The sequence below is a fragment of the Erinaceus europaeus genome, chromosome 4, assembly GCF_950295315.1.
Source record: "Erinaceus europaeus chromosome 4, mEriEur2.1, whole genome shotgun sequence".
In the NCBI taxonomy this organism is placed as follows: Eukaryota; Metazoa; Chordata; class Mammalia; order Eulipotyphla; family Erinaceidae; genus Erinaceus; species Erinaceus europaeus.
Genome location: NC_080165.1, coordinates 22,750,191 through 22,767,676, shown reverse-complemented (window position 1 = coordinate 22,767,676; position 17,486 = coordinate 22,750,191). Strand labels below are relative to the sequence as shown.

Sequence of the window (17,486 nt, the reverse complement as noted above, 5' to 3'; positions counted from 1 at the left end):
AGCTATCTTTCTGGCCACGCTGGCATTTTTTTTAAAAGATGTTATTTATTTGTTAACATGGAGGGGAGGGAGACAACTGAAAAAGAGAGAACACAATAGCATCACCCTGGCACTTACAATGTCAGTGATGGAACTCAGGACTTCATGATTTTAGTCCAATGATCCTGTGTCAGCTTCTGGCCCCCAAAGCTTCTGGCATTTTTAAGCACTCAGTTCCTCATCAGTTTGACTTTATTATTAAAATAAAGAAAAAGGGATATCATAAAAATAAAAAATAGTGGCCACAGAAATAGCTCAAGTGGTGAAGCATGGAACTTGCAGGCCTAAGAACCCAATTCGGTGCCGCATGTACCAGAGTAGTACTCTAGCTTCTCTGTCTTTCTCTCTCTCTTAAAAATATTTATTTATTGGGAGTCGGGCTGTAGCGCAGTGGGTTAAGCGCAGGTGGCGCTAAGCACAAGGACCCGCATAAGGATCCTGGTTCAAGCCCTGGCTCCCCACCTGCAGGGGAGTCGCTTCACAAGCGATGAAACAGGTCTGCAGGTGTCTATCTTTCTCTCCCCTTCTCTGTCTTCCCCCCCCTCCATTTCTCTCTGTCCTATCCAACAACAATGACAGCAATAATAACTGCAACAATAAAACAACAAGGGCAACAAAAGGGAATAAATAAATAAAATAAATAAATTAAAAAAAATTTATTTATTTATGAATGAGAAAGATAGGAGAAAGAACCAGACATCACTCTGGCAGTGTGCTGCTGGAAATTGAACTCAGGACCTCATGCTTGAGAGTCCAGTGCTTTATCCACTGCGCCACCTCCCACACCACTCTCTCTCTTTTTTCACTCTCTGCCTCTATCTTATATAAAATAAACTAAATAGATCTAAGAAGGAAGGAAGGAGGAAAAAAAAAAGGAATAAAAGGTTACCCAGAATCTGTTTTGTTTTAAAATATCGGGGGGGGGGGGTGGCTGGTGGTGGACAGAGCACATACTACGTGCCCCTGGTCCTCGTCTGCTGAGAGAAAGCTTCACAAATGGTGAAGCAGGCCGCAGGTGTCTCTCTCTCTCTCTCTCCCTCCCTCCCCCTCTCCCTCTCTATCTCCCCCTTACCTCTCAATTTCTGTTTCTTTTCTTTTTAATTTCATTATTATGGAATTAATGTTTTACATTCAACAGTAAATACAATAGTTTGTACATGCATAACATTTCCCAGTTTTCCATACAACAATACAACCCCCACTAGGTCCTCTGTCATCCTTTTTGGATCTGTATTCTCCCCACCCACCCACCTCAGAGTCTTTTACTTTAGTGCAATAAGCCAATTCCAGTTCAGGTTCTACTTGTGTTTTCTTTTTTTTTTTTTTTTAATATTTTTTAAATATTTATTTTTATTTATTTATTCCCTTTTGTTGCCCTTGTTTTATTGTTGTAGTTATTATTGTTGTCATTGTTGTTGGATAGGACAGAGAGAAATGGAGAGGGGAGGGGGAAGACAGAGAGAGAGAGAGAAAGATAGACACCTGCAGACCTGTTTCACCGCTTGTGAAGCGACACCCCTGCAGGTGGGGAGCCAGGGCTTGAACCAGGATCCTTAAGCCGGTCCTTGTGCTTAGCACCACCTGCGCTTAACCCGCTGCGCTACAGCCCGACTCCCTACTTGTGTTTTCTTTTCTGATCTTGTTTTTCAACTTCTGCCTGAGAGTGAGATCATCCCATAGTCATCCTTCAGTTTCTGACTTATTTCACTTAACATGAATTTTTCAAGGTCCATCCAAGATCGGCTGAAAACAGTGAAGTCACCATTTTAAATAGCTGAGTAGTATTCCATTGTGTATCTATACCACAACTTGCTCAGTCACTCATCTGTTGTTGGTCACCTGGGTTGCTTCTAGGTTTTGGCTATTACAAATTGTGCTGCCAAGAACATATGTGTACACAGATCTTTTTGGATGGGTGTGTTGGGTTCCTTAGGATCTATCCCCAGGAGAGGAATTGCAGGGTCATAGGGTAGGTCCATTTCTAGCCTTCTGAGAATTCTCCAGACTGTTCTCCACAGAGGTTGGACCAATTTACATTCCCACCAGCAGTGTAGGAGGGTTCCTTTGACCCCACACCCTCTCCAGCATTTGCTGCTGTTACCTTTTCTGATGTATGACATTCTCACAGGAGTGAAGTGGTATCTTATTGTTGTTTTTATTTGCATTTCTCTGACAATCAGAGACTTGGAGCATTTTTTCATGTGTTTCTCGGCCTTTTGGATCTCTTCTGTGGTGAATATTCTGTCCATGTCCTCCCCCCATTTTTGGATGGTGTTATTTATTGTCTTGTTGTTGAGATTTGCAAGTTCTTTATATATTCTAATTTCTCTGTTTCTATCCAAAATAAAGTTTAAAAAATTTGATAGCCAGAGTTCTGTTCTCCCACCAAAGCCTGACTCACGTCCATGTGGTAACAGCCAGCGGTCTGTGCTTCCTAGGCCTCAACAATCTAATTCAGGGCCAAGAAGGGAGCAGAGAGAGCCCAGCCTGCTAGAGCACCAACTTGCGTGCCTGAGACCTCAGAGGCTGCAGGTTCAGTCCCTGGTGCTACTTTATGCCAGAGCTGAGCAGTGCTTTGGTGCTCCCTCTTTTCCTCCTTACCCCACACCCCCACCCTCTGAAGTACTATTAGTTTTTTAAAAGAATGTCTTTTAAAAATAGTATTTATCTATTTATTTATTGCCATCAGGGTTATCATTGGGGTTTGGTGCCTGCATGGCTCCACAGTTCCTGGTGGCCATTTCTTAAAATTTATTAGGGGACCCAGGCCTTTTTTCTTTTTAAAAATATTTTTATTTACTTATTATTGGATAGAGACAGAGAAAAACTGAGAGGGGAGGGGACATAGGGAGGGAGAGAGAGACAGAGAGACACCTGCAGCTCTTGCTTCACCACTTGTGAAAATTCCCCCTGCAGGTGGGGACTAGGGGCTTGAACCTGGGTCCTTGTACTTAATGCGTGTGCTTAACCACATTGCCTGGCCCATTTATTTATTTATTTATTTATTTAGGCAAAGGATAAGAAACAGAGAGAGATGGACATGGAGACGGAGAGAGGGAGAAACACCTACAGTACTGCTGCACCACTCATGACGTGTCCCCTCTCTAGGTGGGGACCAGGGGGGACCCAGTTCCTCAGAAAGGTGTTGTGTGTGCTTTACCTGATGAGTCACCACTTGGCTCCTCTAATTCAGAATAACCCATTTCAGCATTATACGTGGAAACCAGTACTACCTGACATACCTTCACCTCACGAGCGGTGAAACAGGTCTGCAGGTGTCTGTCTTTCTCTCCCCCCTGTCTTCCCCTCCTCTCTCCATTTCTCTGTCCTATCCAACAACAACAGCAATAACAGCAACAACAATGGTCCCAGCGATAACCCTGCAGGCAAAAAAAGGTTATAAAAATAAACAAATACACAACAACAAGGGCAACAAAAGGGAAAAAATAGCCCCCAGGAACAGTAGGTCGAGCCCCAGCAATAACCCTGGAGGCAAAACAAACAAATAAAAAATAAGAGTTTTTTTAATTAAAAAAATAAGAGTTACTAACTGTTAGCTGAAGGCTACGTGGCTGAAGATCATTCACTTGGTAAAGCACACATTTCACGGTGTGTGAGAAGTGGTTTGAGCCCCAGTCACCACATGGGAGCAGCACGCAAAAGGGAAGTTTCACAAGCAATGCTGTGGTAACCCTCCTCGCCTCTTCTGTCTCTCACCTTCCCTCTATCTTAAAAAAGAATCTGTGTGTTAGATAGAGACAGAGAGGGGCAGGGTAGATGGTAAAATAATTATGCCAGAAAGACTCTCATGCCTGAGGCTCCAAAGTCCCAGGTTCAATCCCGCTGCATCACCATAAGCCAGAGCTGAGCTGGGCTGAGCAGTACTCTGGTAAAATAAAAAGACAGAGAAGGCAGAGAGGCTGAGAGAGAAGGAAAGAGACAACACTGATGCTTCTGTCAGTGCTGTGGCGGCCACACTCAAGTTTGGGCTGCACACATGACAAAGCACGGCACTATCCAAGTGAGCTATTTTGCTGGCCTGTAAAATCCTTTAAAGATTTTACTTACTATAAATTTTTTATATTTATTTATTTTTCTTTTAATTTTTTTAAATATTTACTTATTTCCTTTTGTTGCCCTTGTTGTTTTATTATTACTGTAGTTATTATTGTTGTTATTGATGTCATTGTTGTTGGATAGGACAGAGAGAAATGGAGAGAGATGGGGAAGATAGGGGGAGAGAAAGATAGACACCTGCAGACCTGCTTCACCGCCTGTGAAGCGAACCCCCTGCAGGTGGGGAGCCGGGGGCTCAAACCAGGATCCTTAACGCTGGTCCTTGCACTTTGCGCCACGTGCGCTTAACCTGCTGCACTACCGCCTCACTCCCGGTTTTATTTATTTATTTACACAAAACAGAGAGAGGAGAAAAAGGAGAGAGAGAGAGGGAGAGAGAAGAGAAGAGAGCCTTTAGCAAATGAGAGAAGAGCGAGGAGAAAAAGGAGAGAGAAGAGAGCCTCTAGCAAATGAGATGCCAGGAATCAAACTCCAGACTTCTTTCTCCTTTCCAAGTTCAGTGCCCTACTCTCTGCACCTGCTCCTGGGCCCCTGTACATCTGTTTTTATTGGGATATGGGAGATGGGCTGGGAAATGCCCATTTTAATATTCTGGGATAGCTTTTGCAACTAAAAAGAAAAGTTACTGGGAGTTGTGGAATTAACACAGACATGAAGCCCCAGTGAAAATTCTTGTGGTAAAAAGAAGCATTAGCGAGAATCACACAGATGTTAAAGGCATACGAAGACCAAACCAAGTTTTTCTCTCTTAATCTCATCAGAGTTTGAAAGAGCACTGAAAACCAAACTCAATATATAATTTTGACATCAGCACACACCAAACCACCTCACTGTATAAGCCCCAGCCTCCGGGAAAGAACCACCCAAGACCACAACTTCTCTTCCCCAAGAAGCGCATCTCTCCTTAGAAACACAGGAGATATGGTCTGGGAGGTGGCTCAGTGGACAGGGCATTGGACTCTCAAGCATGATGTCCTGAGTTTGATCCCTGGCAGCACATGTACCAGAGTGATGTCTGGCTCTTTCTCTCCTCCAATCTTTCTCATTAATAAATAAATAAAATATTAAAAAAGGAACACAGCATGTGGAAGGCCCTTGCTTCATTCCTCAGCAGCATTTTACCAGAGTGCTGCTCTGGTGCTGCATGGGATTGAACCTGGGACATGGGAGCCTCAGGCATGAGAGTCTATTTGCAAAACCATTATGCTATTTCCCCTGCCCCTCAGCAACATATAAAAAACAAAAACAAGGGAGTCAGGCGGTAGCGCAGCGGTTAAGTGCAGGTGGCGCAAAGCACAAGGACTGGCGTAAAGATCCAATTCGAGCCCCCAGCTCCCTACCTGCAGGGGAGTCGCTTCACAAGCTGTGAAGCAGGTCTGCAGGTGTCTGTCTCTCTCTCCCCCTCTCTGTCTTCCCCTCCTCTCTCCATTTCTCTCTGTCCTATCCAACAATATCATCAATAACAACTACAACAATAAAACAAGGGCAACAAAAGGGAATTAAAAAAATATGTTTCAAAAAAAAGGCTAGGGTGGTCCAAGAGGTGGCACAGTGGACTCTCAAGTTCAATCCCTGGCAGCACATGTACCAGAGTGATGCCTGGCTCTTTCTCTCTCCTCCTATCTTTCTCATTAATAAATAAAATCTTTAAAAAAAAAAAAAAAAAAGGCTGGAGAGAGAGCATACTGGTTATGCAAAGACTTTCATGCCTGAAGCTCTATGGCCTAAGTTCAATCCCCTACACCACCATTAAATAATAAATAAAATTTATAATATATATGCACATATACATACACACACACACACAACAGAAATTTTGGCTTAGGTGACTCAGAGGTGGAAGATATGTACAAGGTCCTGGGCTGAATCCTTGGCACCATGTAAGAAAGAACGATGTCTTCTTAGCATTAATGGTATCTCTGTTCCGATGACAAAAGGGCTCGTTTCTTGTATCTGGGGCTCCTTCAGTGGAAGCGCCTGCTCAGTGTGGTTCCCACAGCCCCTCAACAGCAAGTGGCTGGAGAATTCCCAGCAGACTTGCTGTGAAGCAGTGGAGTCTCTGGCCCTCTCTGGTTTCCATGGTGGCCCTGCTCTTCAACTCTGGCCGGGTGAGCTCCAGCACTATTCTCCCCCACTGCCTCCATCAGGGATGATCCACAGTGTGTCACTGCTGATTCCGTGAAAACCACCAGGCTGCCAAGTCTCTTGCTTCCTTCCTCCACACTTCTGAACAATTTTTGGAAAGGTCATGCATTTTCTATTCACACAGACCACCCACCTCCCCACCCCCGCACACACATACTTCCAGCACCCACAAGTGCCAGGCCCCGCAGCAGCGAGTGGCATTTGGGCACCCAGGAAGCTGACAGAGTGGGTGCCTTCTGCTCGGTGGCCTTGGCACAGAGCTGCGTAAATATAAATAACATAAGCATCAGCCCTCTAACTCTCTGAGGGGCTGAAAGTCAATGTCTCCCAAGAGATTCAACAGAACATATGGTCAGAAAGATATGGCTGTTTCCAAAAGCCTAATTCTTTTTTTTTTTTTTTTTTTAAATATTTATTTTATTTATTTATTCCCTTTTGCTGCCCTTGTTGTTTTATTGTTGTACTTATTATTGTTGTTGTTGTTGTTGGATAGGACAGAGAGAAATGGAGAGAGGAGGGGAAGACAGAGAGGGGGAGAGAAAGATAGACACCTGCAGACCTGCTTCACCGCCTGTGAAGCGACTCCCCTGCAGGTGGGGAGCCGGGGTTCGAACCGGGATCCTTATGCCGGTCCTTGTGCTTTGCGCCACCAAAAGCCTAATTCTGACTTGGTTGTGTGCGTTTCCAAAGTTCATAGTGTGATGGAACTCTCTGTAGTGATCTCACTGTACTTGTCCTAAAGATGGACAAACATCTCGGAATATATACCTACATATTACTTCTTTTTATACACGTAACATGAAAACAGTCCATAGAAGTCCCTGCAGAGACTCATCTAAAACTCTCCGGCAGAATTGGACAAAACATGATTCCAAGTCCAGGCCACAGCCTGAATATCAAATTATAGTATGAAAAGGCTGAGTGTTTTTGTGATGAAAGCACCCGAATTCCTCAGAGGCAAAAAGGAAGCTCAGAAAGGAAGAATAATAGCCCAGGAAGATGGCTCGGGGTGGGGGCAGCGGCTCTTTTCTCTCTCCAAATATCTCAGGCCTCCTGACACCAACATCTTTCAAAATGACCCACTTCCCCTTCTCCTTCTCTCTGGGGCCAAGTCGACTCCTGGCTCCCATTTTTCTCCCTAGGATTTTCATCAAAGGTCCTCTATGTTTTCACTACAAATATAGCCCTAATACGTTCTTAAAGGGACACTGATAACTGTGGAGCACTTGCTGAGTGCTAGAGCAATTAGGTCAAATCTGACAGTGTTTACGACGGTTGCAGGTAATGGTCTAATCTTTTAATTTTTTTTTAATTAGTGATTTAACACTGATTTACAAAATTGAAAGATAATAGGGATATAATTCCACACCTTCCCCACCACCAGAGTTCTATGTCCCAATTCACTCGACTGCAAACTGCATTAGTCCTCCCAAGATCACAGATATGGGTTGACAATTACTTCTGTAACTGCCTATCTGTATTTATATATTTGCCTATTTTTTCTATGGTCCTGCCTTCTCTTCTTTTCCAAGTCACACCTACTACTTCCAAGTGTCCGTTCTTTTTCTTTTTTTCTCCTCTCTCTAGGTCCTGATGGAACTGAAATTCAGAGTCCTGGGAGTCGGGTGGTAGTAGCGTAGCGGGTTAAGCACAGGTGGCACAAAGCGCAAGGATTGGCGTAAAGATCCCAGTTCAAGCCCCGGCTGCCCGCAGGCGGTGAAGCAGGTCTGCAGGTGTCTGTCTTTCTCTCCCCTTCTCTGTCTTCCCCATCTCTCTCGATTTCTCTCTGTCCTATCTAACAACAACGATATCAAACAAGGGCAACAAAAAGGGAAAATAAATATAAATATATATATGAAATTCAGAGTCCTCTGGTCATCTTCTAACATTTACCCCAAAATTCTTTATGGGGAGCACAAGGTAGAAAGTCTGGCTTCTGTAATTGTTTCTCCACTGGACATGGACATTGACAGGTCGACCCATACCTCCAGCCTGTTTTTATCTTCCCCATAATGTTTTAAATTTTAATAGGTACATTTTTATTTTTTAATCAGTATAACTTATATTTTGCTTTTTATTTTAACAGGTATATGTTTATTTCAACATACATTAGAAAGAATAACTAGCAGGCTGGGGGAAAATACCTTAATTAATTTTTTTTTTTGCCTCCAGGGTTTTTGCTGGGGTTTGGTGCCTGCACCACAAATCCACTGCGCCTAGAGGCTATTTTTTCCCTTTCATTGCCCTTGTTTATTGTTATTATTTTTGTTGTTATCATTGTTAGGTAAGACAGAGAAACTGAGAGAGGAAGGAAGACAGTGAGGGGGAAAGACAGACACTTGCACATTGCTTTACCACTTGTGAAGTGACCCCCCCTGCAGATGGGGAGCCGGGGACTCAAACCAGGATCCTTGTGCCTGTCCTTGCATTTTGCACCATGTGCACTACACTGCGCTACCACCCGGCCCCCAAAATAGCTTAATTTATTAGAGCACAGTATTAGTATGTATGAGACCCCAGGTTTAGTCCCCAGTACCACCATAAACCAGAACACCAGAGCAGTGCTCTGGTCTCTCTCTTATAAAAATAAATCTTTTTTCTTTCTTTCTTTTTTTTTAAAGGATCTCTGGGAGTCAGGTGGCAGCACAGTGGGTTAAGCACACATGGTGCAAAGCACAAGGACTGCCAAGAGGATCCCAGTTCGAGCCGCAAGTCGCTTCACAGGCGGTAAAGCAGGTCTGCAGGTGTCAAATCTTTCTCTCCCCCTCTCTGTCTTCCCCCATCTCTCTACATTTCTCTCTGTCCTAGCCAACAACGATGACATCAATAACTACAACAACAATAAAACAAGGGCAACAAAAAATAAATAAATAAATTTTAAAAAGGAGCTCTGCATGGAGGGGAGATAGCATAATGGTTATGCAAAGAGACTCTCATGCCTGAGGCTCCAAAGCCCCAGGTTCAATCCCCCGCACCACCATAAGCCAGAGCTGAACAGTGCTCTGGTTAAAACAAACAAAAAAAACCCCAAACTCTTAGGCCTAGGCAAACACACACACACACACACGTTTGTTGTTGTCTGGTGCTAGGGGTCAAGCCCAGAGTCTTATATTCAAAGCATGCACCAGCTAAATCACTGGCCCCACACTTGATTCCCACCCCCCATATGCTTTCCTTTTCCAGGGTACCTCAACTCCATGACACCAATGTTGTTCCTACTGAAACCTTTTTCCACCCACTCCCCCTTTTTAAGATTTTATTTATTCATGAAGAAGACAAGAGAAAGAACCAGACATCACTATGGTACATGTGCTCCCAGCGATTGAACTCAGGACCTCATGGTTGGGAATCCAATGGCTGATCCATTGCACACTATCTGGACCACCCACTTGACACCAACAAAGTTCTTGGGAGTTCTGTAAGGGAAACCAAGGCTCAGGATGCTGGATGGCTTGTCCAAGGTCAGAGGGACTCATGTTTATCAGGTTCAAAGGGACTAGCTAGGTTTTTTGTTTGTTTGTTAAACATTACTAGCTATCTTCAAAAGCTCTTTCCTCAGGCATGAAAAAGGAATTCCTCAAGACGACATTCCCCAAAGCGCACTCTGCCACTTGGCACCAGCGTACCATTCCAGCGCCAGGGTAGCCAGCTCCCAGTCCTTCCCACAAGCCTCCAGTGACCTGGGCAGATCAGGCTGCTCCACAGCCCCTCAGCACACAGACACCAGAATGAACGATTGCTGTACACACTGCTGCCAATATATGGCTTCTTTTCCTGAGACGGGCTGTGAAAACAGTGAAGTAAGTGCAATCCCCTCATTCCTCTGAGTACCCCTAGGCCCTAAGCAAGGAGCAGCAGCCCTTATAGCAATCTCCTGAGATTGCTTAAACTGCCCTCACAGAACTCAGGACAGGAATGTCCTGATCACCCTCGGGCAGAGAGGCCTTTCACGAACTTCCCTGCCATCCCACTGCCTGCATCATGGAAGTACGTGCTCAAAGCTACCTATCCTATCTATCGTTAAATTAAGAATTCCACAGCCCACCATTCCAGAGCTAGTAAAGCTCGCCTTCTATCTACCCCAAGGCGCTGGGGCTTCATCACACCCAGAAGGCGGGAAGCCAGAAGCCAGGCTCTCCTCCGCATTTACCTCTTGCAGCACCTGCCAGTCTTAGTCAGGGTTTGGGGGAGGCTCACTACAATGAGGACACTTATGCAGAGGGCCAGCCGTCTGGGAGCTCACAAGCAGAGTCACACAAGGGGGAGGCGCAGGCGTGGAGGAGAGGAGTCATCCCCTAGGGAGACTCAGGAATATCTGTTCGGGAAAAGTTGTTTCAAAAAGAGCTGACACAAGCCTGCTCTTACTATACTTCAGCAAAGATCACCTCCCACCGTTTTTTATTTTTATCATCTTTTATTTATTTATTTATCGGATAGAGACAGCCAGAAATCGAGAGTGGAGGGGGTGATAGAGAGGGAGAGAGGCAGGGAGACATCGGGGCGGGCAGTGGTGTACCCAACATAGTGCGAAGAGCAAGGACCCATACAAAGATTTGAGCCCTCACCTCCCCACCTGCAGGGGGATGCTTCACAGGTGGTGAAGTAGGTCTGCAGGCATCTACCTTTGTCTCTCCCTCTCCCCCTCCCCATCTCTCTCAAGTTACCTCTGTCCTGTCCAATAAAATGGAAACAAATAGCCATTAGGAGCAGCGGATTCACAGTGCCAGCACCAAGCCCCAGTGATAACCCTGGGGGGGGGGGGCGCAACATTGCTTCACCACTCACAAAGCTTCCCCCCTGCAGGTGGGAACTGGGGGCTCAAACCCAGGCTCCTGTATATTGTAACATGGACAATCAACCACGTGGCCCCACCTTCTACTTCTCATACTTTCAGACCCACCAAGGCAAAAGGGCCAGTGTCTGCTGCATCTCTTGGTACAGCAAGACTGACCACTGGATCTGGCTAAAAATGCCATGTGCATATTCTTATTATTTCATTTCAAATGCAATACCAAAGATTGAAATCAGCATCTCACACATACATGTTATGATTGACCCATGTCCCAAGGCCAACTTTTCCCTCCTATTTTTTCCCCTCCCCTCCACCACCCGCCGTTCCCATGTGGTGTCAGGACTCAAAGCCAGAGCCCCGCTAGCGTTCAGGTGGGCGCTCCAGGCTAAGCCCCTCTCTGCTCCACTACGCTGGGCACGAGTGGTAGGTGGTGGCATCATTCGTGGTAGATGACAAGTGCCCGCCTTCGAGACATTCACCTGCCAGTACAAGAGGCAGACAGGTCCACAGAAATTACAGCAGACTGTCGCGTCTGGGGTGGACCCTGGTGACATCCACCATGCCCGGGCCGCCCAGAAAAGGGCCACGGTGCCAACAAGCTTTCGCATCTACATGCACGAGGCAGAAAGGAGACACAGGCGACAAAACCGAAAGGGTTCAGAACAGGAGGCCGGTGGGGGCAGGCCCAGGACGGCCTCCCCAAGGCTAAGGCGGCGGCACAGAGCGCACCCGGCGGCTCTGCGCCCGGAGACCGACCGCTGCCTAAGCCAAACGCTCTCGCGCCTGAAGCTCCGAGGTCCCAGGTTCAGTGTCCAGCACCCTCCCTTGTCCAGCCCGTGCTCAACAGTAACGTGGCTAAAGAAGAAAAAAGGCCTCCTGGAGTCAGACTGCCCGATTTCACTTCTGCACCTGGCACAGAGCAGCGATGTGGCACCGGGGAAGCGAGAACAGGAATAACTAAGCGGCTCTGGTGAAAGGTAAGTCGGCCGGCATGAGGATGGGCGATGGCAGACGGTACATTCATGAGGCGGCGGCGGCGTGAGTGCTCCGCCCGGACGGGACTCGCCGCCCCGGCCTCCCTCCGCCGCCCGCCCGGCCCCGGGCTGACGCTCCGTCCCTCACGCCCCGCCGGCGCCCCAGCCTTGCGCGAGCGGCCCGCGCGGAGCCCCGACGGCCGGGCGGCACTGCGCACGCGCGGACCCGGCGCGCCCCCGACCTCGGAGTGAGGGGGGCAGGCCGGGGACAGGCGGGAGCGACGGTCCGGTCCGCCACGGAGAGGGACGCAGCCCAGAATCGGAGAGGGAGCCGCCCCTGCACCCGACAGGTCCCCCCTTGGGCTTCCAACCCCCAGCTCGGAGAGCAGATCGGTTCCTCACACTCTGCAGCAGGCTCCTCCTCTGCGCCGCCATCTTGGAGGGACCCCCGCGGGCTCGCTCGCCTTCTGGAGAGCAGGTGAGACGAGCGGCTAGAGCGGCCTGAAGCCCGCGCGGACGACTGCGCCTGGGAGCATGCGCCCAGCGCCACCCCGCGGCCTAAGTTCCCAGCTGCAGGGGGAAAGCTTCACAAGCCGTGCAGCAGTTTGTCTCTCTCCCGTTCCACCCCATTTCCCTCTCAATTTCTCTGTCCTATCAAATAAAAAAAGTTTTAAATATATATATTTGGGGCCAGGAGGTGGCGCAGCTGTCTGAGTGCACATGCTCCTTTGCGCAACGAACCAGGTTTTAGCCATTCGGTTCCCTCTTGCAGGGGGAAGTTTCACAAGTGGCGTCTGGTGTCTATCTCCCTTCCTAACTTTCCCCCACCTTGATTTTTCTCTGTCTTTATCCAAATAAATAAATTTAAAATTTTTAAGTATAGGGAGTCGGGCGGTAGTGCATTGGGTTAAGTTCACGTGGCGCAAAGCACAAGGAGCGGCGTAAGGATCCGGGTTCGAGCCCCGGCTCCCCCACCTGCAGGGGAGTCGCTTCACAGGCAGTGAAGCAGGTCTGCAGGTGTCTCTCTTTCTCTCCCCCTCTCTGTCTTCCCCTCCTCTCTCCATTTCTCTCTCTCCTATCCAACAACGGCGACATCAACAACAATAATAACTACAACAACAATAAAAACAAGGGCAACAAAAAGGAAAATAAATATATTTTTTTAATTCTAAATATATATATATATATATGAATGTATATATGTCATTTCACATGGTACCAAATGCTAGATAGAGACATTTATGGGTGTAACATGAGAGTAGGGATTAACTTGGAAAACTAGGTCATGTCAGAGGGAAGCGACAACTAGTGACCTAGACTTATGGAAAGGGAATAGCATACAGGCTCAAGATACATGTGTGTCACAGAAGACCGTGTGACTGGAGCACAGAATAGAAATGGAGGAGTGTGGGGACAGTCCTGACTTTGCCTGTGCCCCAGGCCAGGCAGGAGTTGAGCTATTCATCTGGAAGACAAAGAGAAATTGTTGACTTATCAGAAAACCATTGATGCCATCTCATTGTCAGAAAGATCCCTTTGACTGCTGTGTACAATGTTGACTTTAAAGTAGGATTGAATGATTCCAGACAAATGATGATAGTGGTTTGAGTTGCTTGTAGCAGCAAGTGGATTTTATTTGGGAGATGAGATTATCAAGGCTTGAACATGGTTCATTGTGGATGGTGATGGGATGATAGTGTCAAAAATTATATATATAGAAGTAGATAGCATAATGGTTATGCAAAAATTATACACACACACACTATATATATATTTAAATAGTCTTAAATAATTTCTTGAGTTGAGTACCTGGAAAGACGGGCAATCAGAGGAGGCTCAGAACCCCAGGAGAGGCGTGATGAAGGAGGACATGGACAACTACAAGAAATGCTTTTGAGAGATTTTGTTCGAGAGTAACTAAAGAAAGACTATTTAATTTAGCCATCCAAGAGTCTTCTGCATTCAGTTCAGGTAGAGTGATAGGGCAGAAACCCAGATGTGAAGCTTGGAAGTGAGAAGATGGAGATTTTGAGATTCTTCCCATTGGTTGCACTAGAAGAGGAAGAGACAGCAAAGGGAATGTGGGATTGGGAAGGTTTTTTTTCTCTTGGGTTAGGAGAAATTTGAGTTTTCTTAAATGCTGAATGAAAAGCTTAATGAAGAGCTGATGACTCAGGAGAGGGGAAGAAGAAGGCAGCAGTCTGGGACTGGCATGGTGACTCACTGTCTTACTGTCCTACAACGTAGCTTCACATGGTCCAATATAACTGCTTGAGCTTCAGCCATCTTATCTGAGTTCATGGTAATGTGTGTGCTCCACACTTGGCCCAGAGAATTAGAACTTTTATTTTAAATGAGAGTTAGGACTTTCAGTGCCCACCCCACCCCCCCGCCACACACACACAGACACATACACCTTGGAGAGGAGAGAGGGGCTAGAATTTGAACTAATCATGAATGGCCAATCATTTGATTAATCATACCTATGTAAGGGAGCGTCAGTAAAAATCCTAAGTGAAGGGGCTTGAAGAACTTCTGTGTTGCTGACTGTACCCACATGAAGGAGGGAAGGCAGCTGGACAGGGAGCAATGGGAGAGTCATGTCATAGGATGCAGACAGTCACAAGGCCGGCAGGAGAGCTCACCTGGATAGTACACTTGCTTTGCCGCTGCACGACCCAAGCTCAAGACCGGCCCCCACTTTACTGAAGGAAGCTTTGATATTGTGTTGTCTTGTTTTTCTCGGTCTCTTTCTATTTGAAAAAAATTAGTGGCTGGGGCTAGGTGGTGGCACACTTGGTTGAGTGCACATGTTACAAATGCGTAAGGACCCAGGTTTGAGTCCCCGGTCCCCACCTGCAAGGGGGAAGTTTTGCAAGTAGTGAAGCAGGGCTGTAGGTGACTCTCTGTCACTCTCCCTATCTCCCCCTTCCCTCTTGATTTCTGTCTTTATCCAATAAATAAAGATAATAACTAAAGAAAAATCAGTGTTGAAGCCCAGATGAATATTCCAAAAGAAAGAAAATAAAGGGGGGGGGGTTGGGCGGTAGTGCAGTGGGTTAAGCGCAGGTGGCACAAAACACAAGGGCCGGCACAAGGATCCCGGCTCCCCACCTGCAGGGGGTTGCTTCACAAGTGGTGAAGCAGGTCTGCAGGTGTCTATCTTTCTCTCCCCCTCTCTGCCTTCCCCTCCTCTCTCATTTCTCTCTGTCCTATCCAACAACAACAACAACAAGGGCAACAAAAAATGGAAAAAAAATGGCCTCCAGAAGCAGTGGATTTTTAGTGCAGGCAACGATAACCCTGGAGCCAAAAAAAAAAAGGGGGGAGGGCCAAGGCAGCATTGCACCTGGTTAAGCACACACGTTACAGTGCACAAGGACCCAGGACCCAAGTTCAAACCCCTGATCCCTACCTGCAGGGGGAAAGCTTCACGAGTAGTGAAGAAGGGCTTCAGATGTCTCTCTGTCTCTCTCTATCTCCCTCTCTTTTCTCAATTTCTCTCTGTCTCTGTCCATTAATTAAATAATCAATTAATAAGAAAGAAAAAATGAATAAATCACCAAAAGTGAACAGTGTATGGAGCCCTTTCAGAAAAGCCCCCTGGTAATATGAGCACATAACCAGGTGCGCCACCGCCTGGCCCTGGAAACACCCTTGTAAAGGGCAGGCCAAGGCAGCAGAAGAAAAGCAGCCAGGAAATATGCCCATCAAATCATTTCTTTTTCTTTCTCTTCCTTTCTTTCTCTCTCCTTTTTTTCTTCTTTTGCCATAGGGTGTATGTGTGTGTGTGTTTACCCTTATGGAATTCTACTCCCTGCAACTTTTTTCCTTTCAATATGAGAGCAAGACAGAGGGGGAGAGACAGAAAAAGGAGAGACACCACAGCACCACTCCACAAATTCCTGTGCATGGCGCTCCCACATGGTGTGGGGGCTGGAACCCAGGGCCTCAAAAGGGCCTCACTATGCTTGAGAGAAATAACCATCATACCACTTTATCATATAAAGTGCTGGGGTCAAACCATGGACTGTACATGTACAAAGTCTGTACTCAGCCGCTGAGTCACTCCTGCTCGCCTTCCCAGCTTCTGCGCTCTGTGGGTACTCCTAGATCTCAAGCCTGATATGGCTTCATCCAGGCCCTCAAACCTGACTCTGAAAATAGCAGTTTTTCCCTTTCCTTTGTGCAACAGCGAATAGTTTTCAGTCAGTAGGGGAATTTGTGAGGCTTTGTCTTTGCAGCTGCACAACAACATTCTTTCCACCCTCCTCTGGCAGAGCTGTCTTGAGACCTCACCTGACTTCGTCTACTAGACTACTAGACTACTATCCAGATTGACTCGCCAACACTCCACTGTCCCCACTCTAAGCACTTGGGGCAGATTCCTAGAGCAGGAGAAGCAGGGAAAACATGTGCATCAAAGTCCAGCCAGCAGCAGCCAGGGAAATAGCTTAACTAATAGAGCTCTGTACTTTCCATTTATTTTCATTTACTTACTACTACCACTACCACTATTTTACCAGAGCATTGCTTAGCTCTGACTTACGGTGGTGTGGGGAATTGAACCTGGGACGTTGGAGCCTCTTTGAGAGTCTCTGCATAATCATATGCTATTTCCCCCTGCCCTATTTTTTAATTTTTTTAAAATTTATTTATTTAATTGATAGAGACAAAGTGAGAGAGGAAGAAGGGAGAGGGGTTAGTCGGGTGGTGGTGCACCTAGTTGAACGCACACCTTACAGTGCACGCGAACCTGAGTGTGAACCCCTGGCCCCCACCTGCAGGGGGGAAGCTTCGTGAGTGCTACAGTAGTGCTGTAGATGTCTCTCTCCCTCTTCCCTCTTTACTCTAAATTTCTATCTCTATCCAATAAATAAATAAAATATTAAAAGAGAGACATCTGCAGCACCGTTTCACCACTTGTGAAGCTTCCCCCCAACCCCTGAAGATGGGGACCGGGGACTTGAACCTGGATCCCTGTGCATTGTAGCATATGCCCTCAACCAGATGTACCACTGCCTGACCTTGAACTCTGGACTTTCCTACTTGAGGTTCCTGAGCACTACATATACCAGAGCAGTGTTCTGACTTGTCTTCTTTATGTACTTCTTTATGAAATGGTGCTCTAACTTCTCTTTTTCCATTTTTCCACTTTTCATGTGAAATGCCTTCTCATATATAATAAATAAAAATATTTAAAAATGTTTTATAATTCATTGTAAGCTATTATTACCACCAGAGCACTGTTTAGCTCTGACTTGAGTTTGAACTGCATTTGAGATATGAAAGAAAAGAAATTAGTGGCTGGCAAAATAGCTTAACTGGTAGAGCATTGGCTTCAAATGCCTGGGGTTCTGGGTTCAGTCCCCAACATACTGCATATGCCAGAGTGGTATAGGGTGTTGAACCTGGGACTTCAGAAACTCGGGTATGAGAATCTTTTGCATAGTCACTAT

At 46.5% G+C, this 17,486-nt stretch overlaps 1 protein-coding gene and 1 long non-coding RNA gene across 6 annotated transcripts in view; one reads left to right on the top strand and one right to left on the bottom strand.

Annotated features, from left to right (window-relative positions):
• TAB1 (TGF-beta activated kinase 1 (MAP3K7) binding protein 1) overlaps positions 1-12,581 on the bottom strand; it is a 43,728-nt gene extending 31,147 nt beyond the window's left edge. For 3 of the 5 annotated variants that reach the window (XR_009549411.1, XR_009549410.1, XM_016186520.2), the window contains exon 1: positions 12,430-12,581. Coding sequence is in view for 3 of the 5 variants with exons in the window: in XM_016186520.2 (XP_016042006.1) it covers positions 12,430-12,462 (33 nt within the window). In the remaining 2 variants the exon portion in view is untranslated. The remainder of the gene's footprint in view (positions 1-12,429) is intronic. The other 2 variants (XM_007519300.3, XM_060188995.1) reach the window with 1 other exon arrangement.
• The window catches only part of LOC132538011 (uncharacterized), a 447,435-nt gene that overhangs the window by 22,918 nt on the left and 407,031 nt on the right, over positions 1-17,486 (top strand). The window lies entirely within an intron of this gene.